General features: G+C 52.9%; 1 protein-coding gene across 1 annotated transcript; it reads left to right on the top strand.

Annotated features, from left to right (window-relative positions):
- The first annotated feature begins 5,714 nt into the window (after positions 1–5,714).
- VCPKMT (valosin containing protein lysine methyltransferase) lies at positions 5,715–16,324 on the top strand. The gene is made up of 6 exons (XM_064142939.1): positions 5,715–5,935; positions 8,582–8,692; positions 9,022–9,094; positions 11,825–11,944; positions 14,829–14,933; positions 15,875–16,324. Exons 1-6 carry the CDS (start codon positions 5,721–5,723, stop codon positions 15,887–15,889), a joined length of 639 nt encoding a protein of 212 aa, XP_063999009.1. The 5' UTR covers positions 5,715–5,720; the 3' UTR covers positions 15,890–16,324.
- Positions 16,325–17,290: the final 966 nt, after the last annotated feature.

Raw genomic sequence — 17,290 nt, 5'->3', positions numbered from 1 at the left:
ACTCTCCCCACAGAAAAGGCAGGCTGTCAGCTGTCATCATTCCAGTGATGTGCAGAATAAGCTCCACAACCGAAATTGTTTATCTAGTTCTTCCATTAACTCTTTTGCTGTCCTCACCAGCAGCCACTGCTAAAAGCCAAGCTGGCTTTGTTCAGATTTACACATTTGCTTTGTCACTATGGGGAGATCTCTCTCAGATTTTAGAATACACAGATGTCAGACAGAAGCATTTCCAGTATCCCTTATTAAAATGCATGGCAGCTTCATACATTAGTCCTGACTCAGAAGAGCCCTTACCCAGATCATTTTAAGTTGAGCTGATTCATAAGAGCTTCCTTCCATACACATCAAAGTATTTCACTCCATCAAGGTTCTGTCTTGTGAAGGATGTTGTGGACAGCTTAAACTCGTGGCAGCAGGAGTGTACATTTACTGGTTAATTCAGAAATGCTGGCTCACAGAGGAGCTGCCAGCTTACATTTTATGTTGACTTCTCCTTTTAACTCCAAGTTTAACTTAAACCTGGTTGTGAAGGAGTGAATTTGGACAGCAGCTCTAAATTCCACAGCTGAAGCCAGAGAAAAGTGTGTTAACTTGCTGTGGGGCCCAGTATGGTTTGAAGGGTAATGGCTTCAAACTGGAATAAGCTGAATTTAGATGGGATGTTAGAAAGAAATTCTTCCCTACGAGGGTGGTAAGACACCAGAAAAGACTGCCTGGAGATGCTGCAGAGGCTCTCTAAGCCTCAAAATGTTCAAAACCAGGGTGGATGGGGTCTTGACAAACCTGATTTAATAGGTGTCCCTGTCCAAGGCAAGGGGTTTGGAACTAGATGATCTTTAAGGTTCCTTTCAATCCAAACCATTCTATGATTAGGAAAACAAATGATACAGTAGTCTGAAGTGTGCACTTGCAGTCTGGAGAGCCAAGCAGAGCCTGGGCTGCATCAGGAGAAATGTGGCCAGCAGGGCCAGGGAGGTGATTCTCCCCGTCTACTCTGCTCTGGTGAGACCCCACCTGGAGTACTGCATCCAGTTCTGGAACCACTATTACAAGAAGGATGTGGATGTGCTGGAGCGTGTCCAGAGAAGGGCCACAAGATGCTCAGAGGGCTGCAGCAGTTCTGCTGTGAGGACAGACTGAAAGAGTTGGGGCTGTTGAGTCTGGAGAGGAGGAGGCTCCCAGGTGACCTTCTTGTGGCCTTCCAGGACTTGAAGGGGTTCTACAAAAAAGCTGGGGAAGGACCTTTTAGACTCTCAGTGAGTGACAGGACTGGGGGGAATGGAACTAGATGATCCGTATAGTCCCTTCCAACCCTGACTGATTCTATGAAGGCTTCACCCATTTGTGCTAGGGTCTCTTACTGCCATCTGGGGATGCCAGCTGTGCTTGGTTGCACTCTGAACCGGAGGTGGAAAAAGAATTAGAAGGGCAGTGCCTGTGTAGTAAAGCTCTAGGAGAGTGAGGGGGGTGCATTAAACTCTTGTATTAGACGTCTCAGTGAGGGCAGTAACTTGCAAACACAAAACATTTGTGCTAGCAGGCAGCATCTAAACAGGCTTCCTAGCTGCATTCTCCATGCATGAAACATGACTCATATCTACAGGGCCAGTTCTGGAGTTAACCTCAAGTACATAAATCACAGCCTGGTTCAGAAAGCAGGCCTTGCTTATGGAGAACTTGCAACACAGTCAGTCTGTCCTCCAAGCATAACAGGAGATGGAAAATAGGAAGAACCACTCCATGTCAGGGCAACAGCAGCATGAAGTACAGCGAGGACAGCAGCACACATTCCCAAAGCAACCCTCGGGAGTTGGCTGAGGGCAGTCAGATACCAGTGGGTATCTGGCAGTGTGGTTCAAGGGAATGCCATGATAGCAATAAATTAACATTGCAGTCTCTTCGTAATTAGAGGGACAGATGAAAAGGAGGGGGAAGGGGGAAGAAAAAAGTGCTAGAGGGGGAAAACTGAAATTGCTGGGTTTGAAGTTGGCTTGTGTGGGAAAAGGCAGTTCCCTCAGGAAAGTGCTGATAAACAGAAGGAATGGGAAGGCAGACAACAGCAAAAGAAACCTTTTTTGTCGTTTTCATGATCCTGTTTTGAGCCACTGAGTTGGAGCATTTGCCCCTGCTTTGGAGCCGGAATAACTTCTTTGGGTGCTGCAACTCCACTGCAGCAGATAAACATTCAAGAAGGGACAAAAAAGGAAAAATCTTTTGCTCCTACTATTTTTCCCCAAGATTCAGTCCAGTTTTCAGAAAACCAGCACAAAGTCATAGAATCATAGAATCAACCAGGTTGGAAGAGACCCCCAAGCTCATTCAGCCCAACCTAGCACCCAGCCCTAGACAGTCAACCAGACCATGGCACTAAGTGCCCCATCCAGGCTTTGCTTCAACACCTCCAGGGACAGCAACTCCACCACCTCCCTGGGCAGCCCATTCCAATGCCAATCACTCTCTCTGTCAACAACTTCCTCCTAACGTCCAGCCTAGACTTGCCCTGGCACAACTTGAGACTATGTCCCCTTCTTCTGTTGCTGGTTGCCTGGCAGAAGAGCCCAACCCCACCTGGCTGCAGCCTCCCTTCAGGTAATTGGAGACAGCAATGAGGTCTGCCCTGAGCCTCCTCTCTGCAGACTAAACACCCCCAGCTCCCTCAGCCTCTCCTCACAGGGCTGTGCTCCTGGCCCCTCATCAGCCTTGCTGCCCTTCTCTGGACACCTTCCACTTCCTCAGCATCCCTCTTGAATTGAGGAGCCCAGAACTGGACACAGTACTCAAGGTGTGGCCCGACCACTGATGAGTACGGGAGCAGAATAACCTTCCTTGTCCTGCTGGCCACACTCTTCCTGAGCCAGCCCAGGATGCCATTGGCTCTCCTGCCCACCTGGGCACACTGCTGCCTCATCTTCAGCTACTCTCTACCAGCACCCCCAGGTCCCTCTCTGCCTGGCTGCTCTCAGCCACTCTGTCCCCAGCCTGTAGTGCTGCTTGGGGTTGTTGTGGCCAAGGTGTAGAACCCTGCACTTGGCCTTGTTCAATCTCATCCCATTGGCCTCTGCCCACCCATCCAGCCTGGCAAGGTCCCTCTGCAGGGCTCTCCTACCCTCCAACAGGTCCACACCTGCTCCTAGCTTGGTGTCATCTGCAAACTCACTGATCATGGACTCATCCCCTGTTCCAGATCATCAGTAAAGGCAGGCCCAGGCCTAGCACTGATCCCTGGGGCACACCACCAGTGCCAGCTGCCAGCTGGATGTGGCACCATTCACCACCACTCTCTGGGCCCAGCCCTCCAGCCAGTTCTTGACCCATATCAGCTTGAGTTTGTCCAAATCTGAATAGCCCATTTGGAGTCCCTAGCAGGCGCAGCAGCTGCTCCCTGGGGACGGAGCAAGCACTAGTAAGCGATGCTAAGAAGTCACAGAATCTCTGTAACGAAGTAATAAAACAAAAAAAGCAGCAAAAAAATTCCTTCCACCTGTCCAAGAAGAAAAAAAACCCCAACCAACAGAAAGCTTTTGTGCTTGATGTCGATGCTCTGACAATTCATTCACAGCTGCTGTGGGGAAAAACCACTTTTGGGTGAGTTTAAATGTTGGCTGAGGGCGCACAACGCCCGCGGCTGCTGCAATGCTGGGGCAGGGCCACATGCTGGTGCTGCTCCAGAGCCCCTGCTCTGAAAGAACTTGGGAAGCAGACTTTTGAATCACCCTGTGCTCATCTCCAGCCAGCTCACACTGGAAAATGTTCTTCACAGCTGTCTTGTCTCTGGCTGGTGCTTAAGGTCTGCTTTAGTCTAGAGGGTTGGAATCAGGAAGGGCAGACTGACTGCCAGGGGAGCTGCATGTGGACTCCAGATCACAGAATAATAGAATCAACGAGGTTGGAAGAGATCTCCAAGCCCATCCGGTCCAGCCTATAACCCAGTCCTATCCAATCATGCCTGAAATTGTGCCAGGGGAGCTTTAGGTTGGACATTAGGAAAATTTTCTTTGCTACAAGAGTGGTCAGGCATTGGAAGGGGCTGCCCAGGGAGGTGATGGAGTCACCATCCCTGGAGGTGTTCAAGAATCAAATGGTTGGAAGAGACCTCCAAGCTCATCCAGACCAACCTAGCACCCAGCTCTGGCCAATCAACCAGACCATGGCACTAAGTGCCCCAGACAGGCTTTGATTGAGCACCTCCAGGGATGGTGACTCCATCACCTCCCTGGGCAGCCCATTCCAATGCCAATCACTCTCTCTGCCGACAACTTCCTCCTAACACCCAGCCTAGACCTGCCTCAGCACAGCCTGAGACTGTGTCCCCTTCTTCTGTTGCTGGTTGCCTCGCAGAAGAGACCAACCCCACCTGGCTACAGCCTCCCTTCAGGCAGTTGTAGACAGCAATGAGGTCTGCCCTGAGCCTTCTCTTCTCCAGGCTGCACACCCCCAGGTGCCCCAGGCTCTCCTCACAGTTGCAAAGGATCCTGAAGATCATCCAGTTCCAACTCTGTTGCCATGGGCAGAGACACCTTCTACTAGACCAAGTCACTCAAAGCCTCATCCAGCCTGGCCTCGGACAACTCCAGCGTGGGGGCATCCATGACCTCCCTGGGCAACTTGTTCTAGTGTCTCCCTACCCCCACTATAAAGAATTTCTTTCTAATACCTAGTCTAAAACATTAAGGCTAAAAAATCTAGTCTACATTTCTACTCTTAGTCTAAACTAAACATGTAGTCTAAATAGCTACTTTAAAATTCATGGTCATAGCATAGTTTGGGCTAGTTAAGGACCTTTAGGGACCATCAAGTCCAACGACTTACCCAGCACCGGCAGGTCACCACTAAGCCATGTCCTTCAGGACCACATCTACATAGCTTGGAAACCACTTGGGACAGACACTCCACCACTGCCCTGGACAGCCTGTTTTAGGGACTGACAGCCTCTTGGGGGTAAGAAAGTTTTCGTCATGACCAGTTTCCCCTGGTGTGCATTTTCCTCACGTCCAATCTCCCCCCTGCACCCCCATCATCCTGCACCCCGTTATTCTTCACCCCATCATCTTGCACCCCATCCTCTGCACCACAGCATCCTTCTCCCCATCCCTGTGCACCCTGTGCTCCGCACCCCATCCCCTCCACCCCATCATCCATTTCCTCTCGACCTATCACTGGGTACTTGGAAGGGCCGGAGGAGGGCTGGTGAGGAGGGGTTCGGGTCACACGCACCGGCTTCCCGCAAGGAGGCTGTAGCCAGGTGGGGCTGGTCTCTTCTGCCAGGCTCTCAGTGACAGGACAAGAGGACACAGCCTCGAGTGCACCAGGGCAGGGTCAGGCTGGGCGATGGGAAGAAGTTCTTCAGAGCGAGAGTGATTGGCATTGGAATGGGCTGCCTGGGGCGCTGGCGGAGTCCCCATGCCTGGAGGTGTTTCAGAGGAGGCACTGAGGGCCAGGGTTAGTTAATCAGAAAGGTGACAGGGCAGGGCTCCATGATCCCAGAGCTCTTTTCCCACCTGCCTAACTCCGTGATTCGTGCAACCTCCGGGGAACGCCTGGGCCTGCGGCCCGGGTGGAGGAACAGCAGCACCGGCACAATGCCCAGCCGCTCGGCACCCGGCGCAGCCAGCCCTGCCCCGCCGCGCCCCGCGCCGCCATCTCCTCTCGCCGCGGCGGGGGCGGCCCCGGGCCCCGGGAGGAGGAGCCGCGGGCGGCCCCGCCTGAGCGGCGCGGCCATGGCGGCGGGTTTCGTGCGGGAGCTGGAGCGGCGGGCCGGGCCGGCGCTGCGGCTGGAGCAGCGGGCGGCAGGCGGCGTGGGCTGCGTCGTGTGGGACGCCGCCTTAGTGCTCGCCAAGTTCCTGGAGACCGGCGCTTGTCCCCTCGCCCGTCGCCACGTCCTTGAGCTGGGCGCCGGTACCGGCGCTGTCGGCATCATGGCGGCCACGCTGGGGTGAGCAGAGCAGCCGGCCGGGGGCTGCGGCGGCTGGGGCAGCGCCGACTGCCGCTGCGGGGCAGCTCCTCGCTGCCTCTCTCCGCACCGCTTATCCCACGTGTACGGCCTCGGCAGTGTTTGGGATGCTGCCCGCCGCGCCGCTGCGTGGGGCTGTGCCTCTGCGTGCGTTTTGGCCCTGCGTGTGCCCCTGCCTGCGTGTGTGTGCCTGCGTGTGTGTGCCTGTGCGTGTGCGTGCCTGTGCGTGTGTGTGCCTGTGCGTGTGCGTGCCTGTGCGTGTGTGTGCCTGTGCGTGTGTGTGCCTGTGCGTGTGTGTGCCTGTGCGTGTGCGTGCCTGTGCGTGTGTGTGCCTGTGCGTGTGCGTGCCTGTGCGTGTGCCCCTGCGTGCATGTATCTGTGCGTGTGTGCCTGTGCGTGTGTGTGCCTGTGCGTGTGTGTGCCTGTGCGTGTGCGTGCCTGTGCGTGTGTGTGCCTGTGCGTGTGTGTGCCTGTGCGTGTGCGTGCCTGTGCGTGTGTGTGCCTGTGCGTGTGCGTGCCTGTGCGTGTGCCCCTGCGTGCATGTATCTGTGCGTGTGTGCCTGTGCGTGTGTGTGCCTGTGCGTGTGCCCCTGCGTGCATGTATCTGTGCGTGTGCGTGCCTGTGCGTGTGTGTGCCTGTGCGTGTGCGTGCCTGTGCGTGTGTGTGCCTGTGCGTGTGCGTGCCTGTGCGTGTGCCCCTGCGTGCATGTATCTGTGCGTGTGTGCCTGTGCGTGTGTGTGCCTGTGCGTGTGCCCCTGCGTGCATGTATCTGTGCGTGTGCGTGCCTGTGCGTGTGTGTGCCTGTGCGTGTGTGTGCCTGTGCGTGTGCGTGCCTGTGCGTGTGTGTGCCTGTGCGTGTGCGTGCCTGTGCGTGTGCCCCTGCGTGCATGTATCTGTGCGTGTGCGTGCCTGTGCGTGTGTGTGCCTGTGCGTGTGCGTGCCTGTGCGTGTGTGTGCCTGTGCGTGTGCGTGCCTGTGCGTGTGCCCCTGCGTGCATGTATCTGTGCGTGTGTGCCTGTGCGTGTGTGTGCCTGTGCGTGTGCGTGCCTGTGCGTGTGCCCCTGCGTGCATGTATCTGTGCGTGTGTGCCTGTGCGTGTGTGTGCCTGTGCGTGTGCCCCTGCGTGCATGTATCTGTGTGCGTGTGTGTGCCTGTGCGTGTGCCCCTGCGTGCATGTATCTGTGCGTGTGTGTGCCTGTGCATGTGTGCCTGTGCGTGTGGCCCTGCGTGCATGTATCTGTGCGTGTGTGTGCCTGTGCGTGTGCCCCTGCGTGCATGTATCTGTGCGTGTGTGTGCCTGTGCATGTGTGCCTGTGCGTGTGGCCCTGCGTGCATGTATCTGTGCGTGTGTGTGCCTGTGCATGTGTGCCTGTGCGTGTGGCCCTGCGTGCATGTATCTGTGCGTGTGTGTGCCTGTGCGTGTGCCCCTGCGTGCATGTATCTGTGCGTGTGTGTGCCTGTGCATGTGTGCCTGTGCGTGTGGCCCTGCGTGCATGTATCTGTGTGCGTGTGTGTGCCTGTGCGTGTGCCCCTGCGTGCATGTATCTGTGCGTGTGTGTGCCTGTGCATGTGTGCCTGTGCGTGTGGCCCTGCGTGCATGTATCTGTGCGTGTGTGTGCCTGTGCGTGTGCCCCTGCGTGCATGTATCTGTGCGTGTGTGTGCCTGTGCATGTGTGCCTGTGCGTGTGGCCCTGCGTGCATGTATCTGTGTGCGTGTGTGCCTGTGCGTGTGCCCCTGCGTGCATGTATCTGTGCGTGTGTGTGCCTGTGCATGTGTGCCTGTGCGTGTGCCCCTGCGTGCATGTATCTGTGCGTGTGTGTGCCTGTGCATGTGTGCCTGTGCGTGTGGCCCTGCGTGCATGTATCTGTGTGCGTGTGTGCCTCTGCGTGTGTCTGCGTGTGTGTCTATGCATGTGTGTGTGTGTGTGCTGCTCCGTGCCTGTGCATGTGTCTGTGCGTGCATGTCTATGCATGTGTGTGTGCTGGTCTGTGTGTGTGCCTGTGCATGTGTGTACCTGTGTACGCATGTGCATTTGCATGTGCATGTCCACGCATGTGCGTGTCTGTGCATGTATGTTCATGTATCTGTGTATGTGTGTGCCTGTGCGTGTGTCTGCCTGCGTGTGTGTGCCGGTGCATGTGCCCCTGCGTGCACGTCTATGCGTGTGTGTGTGTGCTGGTCCGTGCGTGTGCCTGTGTATGTGTCTGTGCCTGCATGTCTATGCATGTGTGTGTGTGTGCTGCTCCATGCGTGTGCCTGTGTGTGTGTCTGTGCCTGCATGTCTATGCATGTGTGTGTGTGTGCTGGTCCGTGCGTGTGCCTGTGTATGTGTCTGTGCCTGCATGTCTATGCATGTGTGTTTGTGCTGCTCCGTGCGTGTGCCTGTGCATGTGTGTATCTGTATGCGTGTGCATTTGCGTGTGCATGTCCACGCATGTGCGTGTCTGTGCATGTATGTCCGTGTGTCTGTGTATGTGTGTGCCTGTGCATGGGTCCGTGCGTGTATGTGTGCCCGTGCATGTTCGCGTGTCTGTGTCTGGGTGTGTCTGTGCATGTGTGCACACGTGTCTGTGTGTGTCTGGGTGTGAGCGCCGTGCCTTGGGCCATAACCTGCTGTGTGTTCCAGGGCGAACGTGACGGTCACTGACCTTGAGGAGCTGCAGGAGCTGTTGCTGGTGAACATCGAGAACAACAAACACCTGGTGACAGGGTCAGTCCGAGCCAAGGTACTGAAATGGTTTGTATGATCCTTTAACGTCTCTGCTCATAGGGCGCTGTCTTCGGTTGCCAGATGTATCATAGAATCAGCCAGGCTGGAAGAGACCTCCAAGCTCATCCAGCCCAACCTATCCCCCAGCCCTAGCCAATCAACCAGACCACGGCACTAAGTGCCTCATCCAGGCTTGGCTTCAACACCTCCAGGGACAGAGACTCCCAAACACTGCGGTAAAGGGGAGGCCAATGTGAGAGTGTAGTAATTCACTCTGTGCTCTGTCCTTTAGTAGTAGGGATGATGTTGTCATTTGTTTTCACCGCTTTGGTTTGTTTTTTCCCCTTGTTTTTTAGGGGTGAAGATGTGACAGAATTTCAGCCTCCCCCTGATTACATACTAATGGCTGATTGCATTTACTATGAGGAGGTAAACAAGGGCTGGGCAAAACCCCTGTGAAAAGCTTCCTTGGGAAGAGGTGTGGGGTCAGTGTGAGAAGAGTTCAAACAGCTGTGCTTGCAGACCTTATAGTGGCCTTCCAGTATCTGAAGGAGACCTACAGGAAGGCTGGGGAGGGACTATTGACAAGGTCTGGTACTTACAGGAGGAGGGGTAATGGGTTTAAACTTGAAGAGGGGAGTTAGGTGTTAGGGTGTTGGGAAGAAGTTGTTTGCAGTGAGGGTGATGAGACACTGGCACAGGTTGCCCAGGGATGGGTTTAAACTGGCAGAGGGGAGATTTAAGATGGTTGTTAGGAAGAAGTTCTTTCTGGTGAGGGTGGTGAGACACTGGCACAGGTTGCCCAGGGGGGTTGCGGAGCACAGAAGCACAGAATGTGATCGAAGATCCCATTCTGTGCTCCACAACCTCCCTGGAGGTCTTCAGGAGCAGGTTGGATGAGGCCCTTGAGCGACCTGTTCTAGTGGGAAGTGTCTCTGCCTGTGGCAGAGCTTGGAACTGGATGATCCTTGAGATCCCCTCCAACCTAAACCATTCTGTGATTCTGTGATCATTAAGATTTGAAGGAGTTAACATTTGAAGTAGCAGGGCTCCTGGGGCTTGGGCATCCTGTTCTTTAAGGGAAGCAAATCTTTTTCCATGTGTAAAATCTCACCTGATTTTCATGAACTGGAAAACTTAAATGGGAAATGGAAAGCAGCTGCTGCTGCTTCTGGGCATCAGTGTGCCCAGGCAGCCAAGAAGGCCAATGGCATCCTGGCTTGCATTAAAAATGCCAGGAGCAGGGAGATGATTGTCCCCTTGCATTCAGCCCTGGTGAGGCCACACCTCGAGTATTGTGTTCAGTTTTGGGCACCACAATACAAGAGAGATCGTGATGTCAGCACCAAGCCCTGAGGAAGCATCACTCCCACCCTCCCAGGGGTTTGCAGTCAGTGAGGAAATGCTACCAGCACATCCTTTGGACAGCTCTTCTGGAAGCCAGTAAGGGCAGCAAGACACTGGAACAGGTTGCCCAGGGAGGTTGTGGATGCTCAAGGCCAGGATGGATGAGGCCTTGAGTGACCTGCTCTAGTGGGAGATGTCACTGCTCATGGTGGTGGGGGTTGGAACTAGGTGATCCTTGAGGTCCCTTCCAACCTAAACCATTCTATGTTTTGGAGGAGTCCATAGAAAAGACTGGAAAAGATACTTTAAGCTGATTGCAGGCCTTCTGAGATTCAAGCAGTCATCTTTTTGTTTCAAAAGCCCTCAAATGTAACATTTGTTTTGTTTAAAAGGCCCTCAAGTGTATTACTTGTTTTGGTTTTTATTTTTACATTAGGAACAGAGTGTGAAGCAAAACACTGTGGCTGCTGCTTGTGACCTGCTTCACACGTTGGTGAATGCAATTTCCTGGTGCCACAACTGCACTACTTAGGTTTTCCTCACACTTCCCTTGGGAAGGCAAAAGGAGAAATCATGCTCCAGGAAGTGGTTGCTGTAGTCTGCCCCATCTCCTCAGCTGGAGCTCTGTAGGATATGCAACACAGAATCACAGAGTTTCTTAGATTGGAAAAGACCTTCAAGATCCTCGAGTCCAATCATTAGTCTCACACTGACAAGTCCTTGACTAACCCAAACCCCTCAGCACAACATCTCATCACTATGAAGTGCTAGGGTTGGAAAGGACACCAGCATCAGCCAGTCCAACCTTCATCCCAGCAGCCTTCAGCACTAGGCCACAGCCTCAAGCACCACATCCACTCTCCTTTGAAACACCTCCAGGGATGGGGACTCCACCACCCCCCTGGGCAGCCTGTGCCAGTGCCTGACCACCTGCTCAGGAAAGAACTTCCTCCCAACAGCCAACCTGAACCTCCCCTGATGCAACTTGAGGTCATTTCCTCTTGTCCTGGCATTAGTAACTGGGGAGAAGAGACCTGCTCCAGCCTCACTACAGCCTCCTCTCAGGTAGTTGTAGAAGGCAATAAGGTCCCCTCTCAGCCTCCTCTTCATAACACTAAACACCCCCAGCTCCCTCAGCTGCTCCTCACAGGCCATGTTTGCCAGACCTCTCCCCGGCCTCGTCGCCCTTCTCTGCACCCCACTCCAGCAGCTCAATGTCCCTCCTAGACTGTGGTGACCAAAACTGGACACAGTACTCGAGGTGTGGTCTCAGGAGTGCTGAGTACAGGGCATGATCACCTCCCTACTCCTGCTGCTCACACCATTGCTGATCCAGGCCAGGATGCTGCTGGCCTTCTGGGCCAACAGAAGGTGCAAGAAAGGGGAATGACCTGAAGAAACCCAGTGCCCTTTGTTAGTCTTAGCAGCCCACACGTGTTGGTCCTGTTTCTGCATGCAGTGGTCTGGATCTGAGCTGTGTTTCAGGAATGACTGAGAAAACTCTTTTGGAACATGTCATTGTTGTGCACCTCAAGGAAATGCCTGCTCAGCAGTGTGGGATGTTTTTGGCTTTGATGCTAGTTCAGTTTTCTTGGTCAGTCTGTGAAACTCCTCCTGTGCAGTCTCCCATTCTCTGCTTTCCAGCTTTACCCCTCATTCCTTTTGTCCCACTTAGAGTACTAAAAATAACTCCCTGAACAGCAAAACTGGAAAGCTGTCTCTTGGGTGAAGGCTTTCTCTAGTTAGAGGGTATCATGCTGGTTAAAATGAACTTGAAATCTGAAGTGGGAAATATTAACCTCTTTCGAGCAGTCCTTGGAACCATTACTGAAGACACTGAAGGACCTTTCTGGCCCTGATACCTGCATCTTGTGCTGCTACGAGCAGAGGACTATGGGAAAGAATCCTGAAATTGAGAGAAAGTACTTTGAGGTAAGTGTTCTCAGTGTGTGCTTTTGGAATACTAGGAGCCTGCCTTGGCTGTCAGGAGGACCTGGTTTTGGCTCAGCTGAGCTTGCAAGTTGCTGCACACACAGATTCAGTTGGCTGCACAAAGTAGAGTTTATAGCAGGAGCAGGTGGGGCACAGATTTTGGATGGTGGCTCATGAAGTTACTGCCCAGCTAAGTAGCAGAGACTTTCTGCCTACTTGCTGAGCTTTTCTTCCCTCAAAAGGTCAAACTCAGCTTGCTGATTTTAGCTGCATTGATGCTTTTGATCCAGGCAGAGGCTGTTAAAAGTCTCTGCTCTGCTGAGGCCACACCTCGAGTACTGTGTTCAGTTGTGGGTACTTCAGTATGAGAAGGATGTGGAGATGCTGGAGCAAGTGCAGAGGAGGGCAAGAAAACTGCAAAGGGCCTGGAGAAAGTCTTATGAGGAGCAACTGAGAGAGGTGGGGATGGTTAGTTTGAAAAAGAGGAGGCTGAGGGGAGACCTCATTGCTGTCTACAGCTACCTGAAAGGACATTGTGGAGAGGCTGCTGCTAGGCTCTTCTCACAGATAATTACTGATAGGTAGGTGTTTAAGGCCAGGCTGGATGAGGCTGTGGGCAGCCTGATCTAGGGTAGGGTGTCCCTGCCCGTGGCAGGGGGATTGGAACTAGATGATCCTTCTGGTCCCTTCCAACCCTGACTGATTCTATGATTCTATGAACAAGAGGAAATGGCCTCAAGCTGCGAGCGGGTAGGTTTAGACTGGACATAAGGAAAACAAAATTTCCCAGCAAGAGTGGTCAGGAACTGGAATGAGCTGCCCAGGGAGGTGGTGGTGTCACCAATCCAGGCTGTGTTTAAGGGTGGTTTGGATGTGCCACTTGGGGATATGGTTTAGGGTGAACCTTGTAGTAGAGTAGGGTTATAGGTTCGACCTGGTGATGCTGAGGGCCTTTTCCAAGCTGAATGTTTCTGTGCTGCCTTCCAGATTTGCACCAGGGGCTACCACACGTGAGGCAATACCTGTCAAGGCAGTCATTTTTCTGTAGGAACAAGTGAATTAGCAGTTGGCTTCTGTGGTGATTGTCTTGATACTGCCAGAGGTTATTGGGAGAGTTAAAATCAATCTAGTGAATGGCTTTCTTCTGTATTGTCCCACTGAAGCAGAGGAAAAAATACAAGTAAGTTTTTCCAGAGTGACTCAGGAGCTCAGGACTCTGCTAAATGATAGAGCTGCTTTTGCTAAAAATTTTTTCCCCTGTGGTGAAAGAGGTGATACAATTAAATGTAATTAAACAACCCAGCTGTACCTTCTGTGCAGCTAAAGAAAAGGAAGACAGCTAACAGCTGAATTGTTCCTTGGGTTGTAGGGATGACTTTCACTGCAGGAGTTAACTACACCTGTGAGGTCTACTGAAAAGCAGCCCTTGTGCAGGACTACTTGAATTATATGTGAGAGAAACACTACCAAAAAAGGGAAGGGCAAGAATTCTGGGGAGATTTGCACATGTTAATTAGAAGCACTTCTGTAATCAGCTGTGTCTCAAACTCTTGTGGGGCCCTGACTGTGAGGAGGGTTGGTGTTACACTGATCAGGCCACACCTTGAATGCTCTGTCCAGTTCTGGGCTCTTCAATACAAAAGAGATGTTGAGGTACCAGAATGTGTCCAGAGCAGGGCAATGAAGCTGGTGAGGAGCCTGGAGTAGAGCCCTGTGAGGAGAGGCTGAGGGAGCTGGGGGTGTTTAGCCTAGAGAAGAGGAGGCTCAGGGCAGAGCTCATTGCTCTCTACAACTCCCTGAAGGGAGGCTGTAGCCAGGTGGGGTTGGTCTCTTCTGCCAGGCAAGCAGCAACAGAACAAGGGGACACAGTCTCAAGTTGTGCCAGGGCAGGTCTAGGCTGGATGTTAAGAGGAAGTTCCTGGCAGAGAGAGTGATTGGCATTGGAATGGGCTGCCCAGGGAGGTGGTGGAGTCACTGTCCCTGCAGGTGTTGAAGCCAAGCCTGGCTGAGGCACTTATTGCCCTGGTTTAGTTGATTAGGTAGGGCTGGGTGCTAGGTTGGGCTGGATGATCTTGGAGGTCTCTAATGGAGATCTGCCCTGATGAGCTGTCTCTCCTGCAATAAACACAATCAGTGTAGGTGTTCCTGGATGATTTCTGCCTGCTTGTAATTTATTTCCTTCCTTAGCATGCCAGGGTTCGGCCAGTTTCTGAGCACACTGCAGCCAACCCTGAATTACTGGGGCTTTTTTAGGTGGTTTTATTTTTTTCCCTCCTTTTCCTCCTGTTGGTAAGGTTGCAGACAGAGGAAGGTGCTGTGGTTTGGCTTTGTGCTTAATGTTTTCTCTCAAGCTTTTTAGGTTTGTACCTCATGGAATCATTAAAGTTGAAAATGACCTTTAAGACCATTGAGTCCAACTGTCTGCTCAACACCACCATGTCCCAGAGTGCGCTGTCTGCAAGTTTTTTCAGTACTTAGAATCATAGAATCAGTCAGGGTTGGAAGGGACCACAAGGATCATCTAGTTCCAAACCCCCTGCCATGGGCAGAGACACCCTACCCTAGAGCAGGCTGCCCACAGCCTCCTCCAGCCTGGCCTTAAACTCCTCCAGGGATGGGACCTCAACTTAAATGTTGCAAGGTGTCCGTGGCCTTGAATTGGCACCAGAGTAGTTGAAGGTAGGGTAGATGTGCTGTATGGGGGTAAAAATGGCCTCTGTGCCTGTAGAGTCCTTCAGTGGAGTGGCCTGAGCGTGGTGGTTCCAGCATCCTACCTCGTTTTGCCCCTGTGCAGTGTCTTGTGGCACCTTTTTAACTGAGCATGCTTAGTTGGAAAGAGAAGTGGGTGTCATTTGAACTGTTTGGTGTGTTCTCTGATCACCAGCTGCTTCAGGTGGACTTTGAGCTGGAAAAGATTCCCCTGGATAAGCACGACGAGGAGTACCGCAGTGAAGACATTCACATCATGAACATCCACAGGAAGCCAGCGGTAGGTTAACTGAACCGGTGCAGCAATGCTGGAGGAGCTCCTGGAGCTGCTGGTGGCTTGGCTTGTTCCAGGGATGAAGTTCTGGACTGTGAAATACCATTGGGGTCATAGAATCAGACTGGTTTGGATTGGGAGCGACCTTTCGTAGTTATCTCATCCAACCACCCTTCAGTCTGCAGGGACTGGAGCCTCAAACAACCTCACCTGGAATGGTTCCAGGCATGGGGCATCTACCACCCCTATGGGCAACCAGGGCCAGTGTTTTCACCACCCTCTGTGTCAAAATGTCTGAATGTTGCTCTTTTAGTTCAAGCCATCACTCCTCCTGTCACATCAGGCCCTGCTCAAGAGTCTGTCCCCTGCTTTCTGACTGGCCTCTTTAATTACAGAAGGGCCACCATAAATTCATCCTGCAGCCTTCTCTTCTCCAGGCTGAACAACCTCAACTCTCTCAGCCTGGCCTCACAGCAGAGAGCTTCCAGCCCTCCCATCATTGCTGTGGCCTCCTCCAGCCCTGCTCCAACAAACCCAACTCTCTCCTGTGCTGAGAACTCCAGAGCTGGTCTCAACAGAATGGAGCAGAGGTGGAGCAGGTCCTTTATCAGGCTCATCCTTGAGCTGCACACTGACTTTCTCTTCTGCTTCCACACTCTGTAGTGCAGTGGGATCTCAGATTTGGAGTTTTGAGGCACCAAAATAATATTGTCCCCACTGCTGCTTTTAGTACTGTGTGCTCTGCTGCACAGCTCTCTCCTCAAGCATCAGTCTCTTGAGCACCTGCCTGGCCTGGTTAGGTCTCTCTCTGCTAACTGATGGAGAAGAGAGTTACGCATGAAGGAAACGTTTTGCATGTTGGGCTGACGCGAGGTGTGGCTCCAGTGCTTAAACAAAAAGGGACTGCTTGAAAATTCAGACTTTGGTTTTTTCCTGTCTCTTCACAGAGTTTTCCATCGTGAGATCTTCAACCACAGGATCTGTCCTCTCTCAGATGGCAGAGCCGTGGAGAAGAGGGAGTGGGTATAGAATAACACCACGAAGGGACTGTCTCCAGTGTGGTTTGTGACTCATCTGCAGAAAGCGGCTTCTCGATGGTGGATTTGGCATGAGCCACCAGAAGTGGGCTCCTCGTTAGACTACATCCATTGGTAGCATCTTTCAGAAGGACAGATGTGAGCTGCTGATGTCTGCAGGCTGAGGAAGGCCAAAAATGGAACCAGAGCAGTGCTGAGTGCGTGTTCTGGTTACCTCCTACGAGAGCAGTGGGTGGCTTGTGAGTGCTAACGGAGCAGGTCTGAGACCACCCCGCCGAAGGCTCTGTGAGGAGGAAATTCTTGTGAGCAGGCTCAATCACACAGCCTCAGAGAGCCACTCAATAAAACCTTTCCAGCTGAGGTGGGTCTTGGATGGTGGGCTGTGTTCTGTCATTCCTGTGTGGCCAAGGTCCTGGGAATCTGTTTCCAGAAGCAGGGAGCGTCACGGTGGTGGGTACTGCACAGACTGAACACGCAGATGGTCCCTGCACCTGCATGAAATTGTTCTTCCTTTTGATTTCACCTGCTCTTGTATGGTGTAAGGATCCTTAGTGTTGAAGTTTGACACCTTCGGGTGCTGCTCCTCACCGGGCTGTCTCTTGTCTTTGTGCAGTGATGGCTTTGAGATGTCAGTTCAAAGGAAATCTCACTTCTGCAGTGGGAGTGGCTGTGGCTGCCTGTGCCACCCTGCAGCTCTGACTGGGCTGCAAAAATGGTTGAGGGCTACAGAGGTGGTTAGATACTGAGGGGCCTTGAGCATCTCTGTGTGGAGGAAAAGCTGAAGGGCATGGTGCTGCTTAGCCTGGAGAAGATCTTGAGAAGGGATCTGATCAATGGAAGAGCTAAAGGGTGGGGGCCAAGAGGATGAGGCTGGACTCTTCTGCGGCACCCAGAGACAGGACGAGGGGCAATGGGCAAAAACTGGAACCCAGGAGGTACTATCTGAACAGGAGGAGAAACTTCTTTGCTGTGAGGGTGCTGGAGCAGGCTGCCCAGAGAGGCTGTGGAGTCTCCTTCTCTGGAGAGATTCCAAAGCCACCTGCACATTGTGCTCCTGAGCAAGCTGCTGTGGGTGACCCTGCTTTGTCAGGGGACTTGAACTGGATGATCTCCAGAGGTTCCTCAGTTCACACCAGTCTGGGATTCTTGCTGCACTGTGAAAGGTGTGCAGACAGCTTAGGTGCTTTTGGGACCTCCCCTGAGCTCAGGCTCTCTTTCCCCAGTAGGAGTATTCCCTGTGAACTTCACACTCCATAAAGCACCACCTTGGTGTGGTGGCAGAGCAGCAGTGGTTGGTGAACATGTGGTGAAGCCAGAGAGCAATTA

The sequence above is a fragment of the Pogoniulus pusillus genome, chromosome 1 (assembly GCF_015220805.1).
Source record: "Pogoniulus pusillus isolate bPogPus1 chromosome 1, bPogPus1.pri, whole genome shotgun sequence".
Taxonomy (NCBI): Eukaryota; Metazoa; Chordata; class Aves; order Piciformes; family Lybiidae; genus Pogoniulus; species Pogoniulus pusillus.
Note: the sequence above shows the minus strand (reverse complement) of the source record. Positions and strands in the feature narration are given on the sequence as shown.

Bases quoted from the DNA above. Each gene is read 5' to 3' on its own strand.
- VCPKMT (XM_064142939.1), top strand. From the start codon at position 5,721: ATGGCGGCGGGTTTCGTGCGGGAGCTGGAGCGGCGGGCCGGGCCGGCG. The intron at 8,693-9,021 runs GTTTGTATGATC...CTTGTTTTTTAG, and splicing joins CGAGCCAAGGTACTGAAATG to GGGTGAAGATGTGACAGAAT. The intron at 9,095-11,824 runs GTAAACAAGGGC...TCTTTCGAGCAG, and splicing joins ATTGCATTTACTATGAGGAG to TCCTTGGAACCATTACTGAA.